Source organism: Chaetodon auriga, chromosome 24 (assembly GCF_051107435.1).
Source record: "Chaetodon auriga isolate fChaAug3 chromosome 24, fChaAug3.hap1, whole genome shotgun sequence".
NCBI classification, from domain to species: domain Eukaryota; kingdom Metazoa; phylum Chordata; class Actinopteri; order Chaetodontiformes; family Chaetodontidae; genus Chaetodon; species Chaetodon auriga.
Genome location: NC_135097.1, coordinates 14,946,668 through 14,954,786, shown reverse-complemented (window position 1 = coordinate 14,954,786; position 8,119 = coordinate 14,946,668). Strand labels below are relative to the sequence as shown.

At 45.1% G+C, this 8,119-nt stretch overlaps 1 protein-coding gene across 1 annotated transcript in view; it reads left to right on the top strand.

Moving 5' to 3' along the window:
- Positions 1 to 1,563: 1,563 nt before the first annotated feature.
- Positions 1,564 to 8,119, top strand: part of LOC143316995 (mitogen-activated protein kinase kinase kinase 11) — a 41,269-nt gene continuing 34,713 nt past the window's right edge. Inside the window, exon 1 of the mRNA XM_076724893.1 lies at positions 1,564 to 3,406. Coding sequence (XP_076581008.1) covers positions 2,650 to 3,406 — 757 coding nt within the window. The 5' untranslated portion in view covers positions 1,564 to 2,649. The remainder of the gene's footprint in view (positions 3,407 to 8,119) is intronic.

The window sequence follows — 8,119 nt, the reverse complement described above, 5'->3', positions numbered from 1 at the left end:
AGCTACATTTGACTTTATGTCTTTAGTTGAATTGTACAGCGGTGAATGTGTGAAATTTCAGCTCTTCCACCTCAGTCGGCTAAGTGTCGCATCAAACTGCTCTAAGAACATTAAACCAGTCGTATGCTAAAGGCTTTTTCAAGTGTTGCTTGAAGAAACGCTTGAAACTTTTTTTTTTTTTTTTTTTTTGTTGAAAGTAACATCAGACAAAAGAAAATCCTCCCAACAGAAACTCAACAGCAGCATTTTATCCTCTTTTCTTTGACTATGGGGACGATTTCTAATGAACTTCTGTCCTTGAATATTTGGACTGAATATCACTAAAGCGTACCATCAACTGATTTAAGACACTTTACTGCGAGGAAAACAATCAGGGTTTAAATAGCAGTAGCACACATGCACCTATAGTAACCAAATAGCACAGGAATTATAAATATATAAATGGAAAGAATATATAAGGAGTGTGTGAAATGACACTGCTGAAACATACATTACTGATTACAACTAGATCTCTGAAAGAGGGACACTGGACATGAAGTGTGTGAATTTACAGCATCTTCAAGCTGAACAGTGATTTTACAGTTAGGTCTGTCAATGTGTTTCACAGGATTAGCTTTTGCTAAATGGTTTTTCAGTACTTTTCTGTGTCTGGCTCATTTACCACCTGTTACCACAAGGTCAAGTGAGCTATAATGAACAGATAGGACTTCTAGGGAGTCTTTAAAAATAAAAGTCATGTTAAAGTGCTGTGTGGAGTAAATGTAGTAAATGAAATAATATAATCGGGGTTTTCCCACCCAAAATGTCAGAATAACATCGTAGAATAACAATCATATAATACAATTACTGCTCTGATCATTTCACAACTACAATAGCCTGCACTGTTATCAAGGTTTAGCAAACGTTATTCTTTTATTTTGAAGGCAAATACTTCCCTTACATTGTCATTTTCTGAAGTATTTTCTGCGACCTTGACGCACTTCCAGCGCGCTGGCCCGGTAGCAGTGTGAAGTTAGCCGGAAAACAGCCATGAAAATACAGTAAAGTTAAAAATTCAAAATAAAAGTCTTATAAGTACATAATACACAAATTGGTCGTACATAAATACATAATTACCACACAATACACAGCACATTAAAGGGATACAAGCACACCGGTGATCACTTATCACTGAATCAATGACCCTTCTGTAATCATTTATTGTTTATAAAATCATTTCTCGACAGTGAGTACATGATAGTGTTTAATGTCATCAGAGTTTTGATTCACTTGTTAGTCTTAATGCAAAAAATGTGTCATATTGGATTTCTGTATGAGCTATTGTACTTCTCACGTAGAGTTTTTCTTATGTTTTGTTTGTCGTACATGTAAAGTTCAGCTAACAGTATTTAAATATTCCTCCCATCACGTACGTCTGTCCGAGTTTTTAGTTTGACAGTTATAACCGGATATACAATTACGTATCGCGTCCGACTTTACCGTCGCCTGTCATCTGACTCTTTTCCTGTTGGGAGAGAAAAAGTTTTGAAACCCCACCCTCTCTACTGACTGTAAGCGCAGACGTAGAAGTGGTTCGAGGTCCTGACGAGTCAACCCTACCCGAGGAAGAGGAATACGACCGTAAGTTCTGATGGAGTTATTGCGCCGTTTGGAAACCGACTGTAACAACGAGGCCACCGAGCCGGACCAGGCCACGCGCACAACTCCAATTAGGAAGTAACGGGATTGTTTCACTGCGTCTTTCTCTTTGGAAGGAAAGCCAAGCAGGTTTGGATAGCTCTTCCTGTTACCAAGTCGGCGGTTCCTAAGTTTATACGCTGTGATAAAGCCCAGCTCGTTGCGTGCTTCTGATAAGTATGGAGAGTCTGACGCAAAGGGATGCGGGATTTCCTGCGGGAGCGCCACAGAGTTGCGGTCAGACGCGGTTATTGGAGATTTGGGTTTAATAATGCGAACTGGTCAGCCCTGAAACTTGTCGTAAAACACTGGTTGGCTGGACTGAATGCTCCTTTCCTGCTATTCTTCTCCGCTTCTCAGCGCTTCCTGCTTGTGGTGGCCACTGCACTTAATGGCTAAAAATACATAAAACCTCAAAATGGACAGCTAAATGTAGTGGGAGTCCTCATTTGGAGTTGAAGTGTTGTAAAACACTTGAAGTATTTTCACAGCACACTCTCGGTCCTCACACTTTCAGATTTCAGGATCAGAATTCAACAGGTGGATGAGAAGCTCACTGACCCAGAATGAGGTGATTCCAGAGCCTCTGGTGAAATGCTTGTGCTCAAACCATGTTTTGGGAAACCACATCACTTGAACAGAGAGAAATCCAACGGGGACGGAGCCGCCTTTCCGAGCTTTGAAACGCTTAATCCAACAAGAGAAATCCCTTGTCTTGTTCAGAGTTTTCCAACGGACAGCTTTGCGTTTAACGTCGACACGAATGAAAGACACTTGCCATTCAGTTATCTGTGAATCCTCACCCGAAGCTCACTTGTTGGTCAAGCTCTTGAACACATTTCACTGGTCCCTGATGAACCAACAAGAAAGACAGGAAAGGGAGCGAGGCGCAATAAAGTACTCCTTTGTACTTTATTTTCAAACCCTTCGGGTGCAAAATCAGATCCAGTCTAAACATCTGCTCCAAGCTCCATGGAGCCACTGAAGAACATATTCAGTCGTGGCCCGCTGTCGAACTGGAAAAATTTGGATCAATCACAAAAAGGGAACTTCACCAACCCTGTGTGGACAGCCTTATTCGACTATGAGGCGTCCTGTAAAGACGAGCTCACCTTGCGTAAAGGTGACCTTGTGGAAGTCCTGTCTCTGGACTCTGAGATATCAGGGGATGAGGGCTGGTGGGCGGGTAAGGTCAACAACAAGGTGGGCATCTTCCCATCCAACTACGGCTCCTTCAAGCCGAATGGATACGGGAAGCTTCCGGGCACTGGCGTGGTGGCCGAGCTTGGCCCGGCTGTGGTGGGCGAGTTCGAACCCGAGGCGGTGGATTTCCGGGAGCTGAGCCTGGAGGAGGTCATCGGGGTCGGGGGCTTCGGAAAGGTGTATCGCGGTACATGGAGAGGCGGGCTGGTGGCTGTGAAGGCCGCCCGGCAAGACCCGGATGAGGACATCAGCGTGACGGCGCAGAACGTCAGGCAGGAGGCGCGTTTGTTTGCCATGCTCACTCACCCGAACATCATTGCCCTGAAAGGCGTCTGCCTGCAGGAGCCCAACCTGTGCCTCATCATGGAGTATGCCTCAGGTGGTCCACTGAGCCGGGCGCTGGCCGGGCGTCGCATTCCACCGCACGTCCTGGTCAACTGGGCCGTGCAGATAGCCAGAGGGATGTTGTACCTGCACAGCGAGGCCATCGTCCCCGTCATCCATCGGGATCTCAAGTCCAATAACAGTAAGTCCCTCAAGCCGCCAGTCATTCGTCAATGAAATCCAGTCCAGCCACAGTCCTTCAGTGTTATATTGAGGAAATAAAGGGCACTGACAAGTTCACTTGGCTGTCTTTGTGGCAACATGTTCCATGGCAGTGATGGAACATGGTGTACCACTTTATAGAAAGCTGCTAAAGGCCTCTCGATGTTTTCTGGGCCATATCTTGAACAAACACTGTACACATTCTGTAATACTTTTGATCCTCTACAATTATTAGGTCAATATCACATTAGTCTGGGAAATTGAATTACCTCTTGGCCTCTTGATTCTGTACTGTACTTGGTGCAGTTCAAGTCATTGTCTCAGGGCACTATATCAACCTTATCCAGAGTTATAGTTGAAGATCAAGACAAAGCATTAAGAAATAAGATAAGCTGTACAACAACACATCTTTTTGGATGGCTGCCCAGTCATGTGACTGACTAAACAGCCGGCCAAGGCCGCAGAGGCCGAAAGGCTTGTGAATATGTGGTGTTGATGAGACAGAATGCCACGCTGTACTAGCAAAGTTCAGGTATTCAGGAGGAAGTTTTCCGTCTCAGCACCGTCACAACTCACACTTTGGACTTTGATGCCATCTGGGGGCAGCGGGAAAGTTTGGCGTCAGTGTTTTGGGCCCTTGCGGCAGACACGTACGCATTGAACCTTGTCATTAAAGCCACACTGCAGAGAGATGTATTGCTGATAAAGCTTTCTGTCCCCCCTTTTGAAGCAGAACAAGTGCCTTTCTCAGCTCGAACAGTGCTTTTAGCTAACCTAAACACAGAGCCACCTGAATTTTACAGCAGCCTCCCCTCTGTTATTATCATTCTTGTGATGCAGCATATAATCCCTGTCAGCTCTGCGGCTGTATCTGTTGCGGTCCAAAAGATTTTCAGCCTCCCTTGGCTCACCCTGTCTGTTACTGCAGATGCTGATCGCTGTAGCGCACCAAAATAGAAAGAGCTCATGGTTGCTCCTTGTTTAACTGGAAATGACTGACACCACAAAACATTCAGTACTGTAGGTTCTGAGAATCTGACCATGGTTAGGAGCACTGGAAGGTTGACTCCCTTGATTCTCGGTTTGTTTAAAACACATCCCAAGGATACATTTCTCCCAGACTCCTTTCTGCCTTTCCATCCTTTCCACTTTTTTGACAAGCTCATTGACCGTCTTCCCTTCAGCATCTGCCCACACTCTCCTCCACCCTTCGCTTATCTTCACCCCTGTGTCAGGTTCTTTCATGGTGAGACTTCTCTACAGGAAATCTGTCTCCTGTAGCGCAAAAGAAAGAGTTATGTTAATATAGTGTTTGTATATGAGGCAGGCCAAAGCCAACACAATCCCTCTCTCTGTGCTCAGAGAGATCATATCGCTCTCCTGTCTCCTCCTGCCTCTTGCTTTTTTAACTCTTCTCTGCATCTTTGTCCATGACCTGCCCCTACATGTCCCCATACAGCCATAGCACTGTTGTGCCACTGAGCAATATCCTGTTGTGGTGGTGGAAGTGGGAGGGGAGGGAAGGGGAGGGGGGTTTCATTTCAAGCAATGCTCTGTCAGTTTGACAATAATGTGCTGCGTGGCTCTAAGTGAAGTGCCAACAGGTTTAACACAGCACAGGTGCAGGAGCATCTCAACATGAGGGTGTTTTGAACGGAAAATGCGCCGTAAAATCAGATGATGGGGCAGTTAGCTTTGACAGTACAAAATGTGCAGAAGCAACGATGAACCTCGGATTATGGTGTCAGTTCCTCAGAATAATGGTGCAAGTTCTTCTTTCTGGAGCTGCCATTTTGCTTCGGCACTCTGCAATCATGCAAGGACAAATCTGTCAGAGGAGCTGCAGAGGCCTATTTCCAAGCGGAGCCTCAAGAGGACTGTCATTATCAGAAATGTAGAAAACATTGAAGCAATACTGTACAAGGAGAGGTCAGGAGAACCCCCAAAACAAAACAAAAAGCCTGTCATGGTGTCAAAAGATCACCCTTTTACCACGTAATCAAAACTCAAGGTGAAGAAACTGACCACCAGCACATTACCGCGTTAAATATACATTAAAAAGCAGATCATCAGGGCCAGCTGTTACGGTGATGGATTAAGGTGAATAGTCATTATAAGCGAGGTGAAAGTTTCAGTCGTAGCTAATGACCAACGTTTGGCCTGTTCGGAAGATGCTGACTCAACAGGATCATTGAAGAAAGTGCACGGTGGGGTGCTTGGGTCGAAGCCAGGGGCCATAACTGGAATTCCACCCAAAGTAAATACACAACAGAGAGTAGATGAGCCTCTTTCTCTGACTGTTGTGTCTATATATCTGGGGGATGAGAGTCTGGGGATTTTTCACACCTTATGCACTCAGTCATTTTCTGTTTTTAGCAGCCTGCTGTTTTCGGATCTCACCGTTATCTAAATGAGGTTCCAGGGCTTTACCACTCTGTAAGCCATACAGTTCTGCAGCAAACACTGAATCCTTAAAAAGCCCAACGGAAAACAAATTGCATGTTTTTTTTTTTCCTGCTGCAGAGCACAGATCTGCTCTGTAAATTGTAGGGCCTGTGTGCTGTACGCTTTGAGGGAAAATGATCCCGTTTTTCGAAGGAAGCATATGTATTTCATAGTTTTTGTTTCCTGATATCTGAGCATTCATTGGCTGACACAGACTGAGTCAGTGTCAGTGGTTAAAAACCTCAGACTTTGAACCGCAATCCACATTAGCTTTCTTATCTACAACAATAGGCATGTCTTGCAGTTCGCCTGTGCTGAATGAGGTACCGCACAAGCATCGAGGAAAAGTGAACCGCTAACCTCGGTTTGCAGGTTTGATAGCTAACCATCTTGTCAGCTGTCACACGTTCAATATCTGACAGTCAGCAAGATTGGTCAGTGAAGCTGCTATACAGATTGGCCATTATTCCTCAGTACCACTGCGAACAAACGCTGTCTTTCTTTGACTCATAAGCTACAGTTGCCAGCATGAGTTTGTTTGCAATGTGTCTCTGTTTCCCTGCCGGCTTATCTGTCAATCAGACACAGAGCGTCCCGCCCACCCAAAGGCTCTAGGACTGAAGGAGTATTTCTGAAATGCAGTACCTCCCTTCAAAACATATCAGCAGTACATCTGTCAAATCAATGTGACACATGCACTTTTGCTCATTTAAAGTAGCCTTTAAAGCAGCAATTGATACAACAACTACAGCATTGACATATCACCTTATTAAATTTGCAGTTAATGTATGCAGTAAACATGAAGCAACTTTACTATTCGTTCAGAGGCATGTGTCAGTGTTCACTTTCTGTGAGCTCTCTTTTGTGCTCCACCAATTCCTGAGAAAATGCAATCTGGCTCTTTAGCTGATGATCCTCCACTATGTTCCCCAGCCAGCTGCTAACACTGCCTGCTGACTGGTAATGTACCATGGGTTCATCCACATGTTTGTGGCCCCTAAAACCAAAACGATGAGCTGAAAGACGCTCGGCTGCTCCGCAGAGCCGGAGCTCTATGACTGTTCTCTGGATTTCATCACTGCCATTTGGCCCAATATTGATTGGTGCTGCTTTAAGTTTCCTCCGATTAAAATAACCCATTTTCTTGCTGCAGCTACAAGAAAAATCTTGCTATCAGCAAAAGCTCATTCAGTCTAACTGCTGTCCTTACACTGTCACTTATCTGCACAAAGCCTCCATAGACCCAAAAACAGCTATAGGACATCACCACACGCCATAAAACTTTGCAGAGGCTTTAGTTAGAACTGGTGGGGAAAGTGCCAAGCTAAGCACTTGCTGGGCTGGAACTCACAGGCCTTTTTTCAGGAAGAAGCCACAGTTAGATCTTGGATCAACATGTCCTTTTTTTTTTTTCTTTTTTTTTTCCACAAGTGGACAAGCATCTGATACATCTCTCTACCAGCATGTTTTCATTCAGGGCCCCCAGTGCCCCATACTGCAGTGCACTCAAAACATCCCCTGTGTGTGTGTCTGAGTGTCCGGGCAGCGGGGGTGTGTGATGCTTGCATGTGTCTGGTGAACTGCACTCCCTTTAGCACTGCACTTCCACACACACACACACACACACACACACACACACACACACACACCGCCATTCCCCTATTCAGTACAGGGGAATTCTGAGGGCAATTTAGGTGTTTGAGCTATTTTGTGATTGTACAAGGCTATTTAGTGGAGGGAACGGGGGGGGGGACACTGATAAAGTCTGAGCGTGCACCTGCATTTAGTTAAGGCAGCCGCATTATCATTTAACGTGTAGTTTAGGCGATAAGTGAGCCAAGAACTCAGTTTAGTTGCCATTAGAGAGAAGAACACTCACTATCTGCAGGTGGAAATTTAGCAGTGGAGGATGTCAGCGAGGCTTGACATGTGCTGTCAGTTTGCCAGTCAAATCTTTTATTGGCTGCAGCACGTACTTCACTTCAGCAGCGTGTGTGCAGAGAGGCTGAGCTGTCTCGCTTAAAACAGCAGTTTTTTGTGGACGAGCGAGATGTATTTCTGTTCTAGTTGAGTTACAGCGTCTGGCCCGGATGACCTGGATGATCGGTGTCCTAAAGTGAGTTTTCATGATTAAAATGATTCGCTGATTCAGTAAACTTTGAATATTTATTCATTGGCTTTAATCATTCAGGCTGTTGCCCAGGGGGCCACCTGTAGATTTCAGCCTAAAAGTAAATGCAGAAACTTG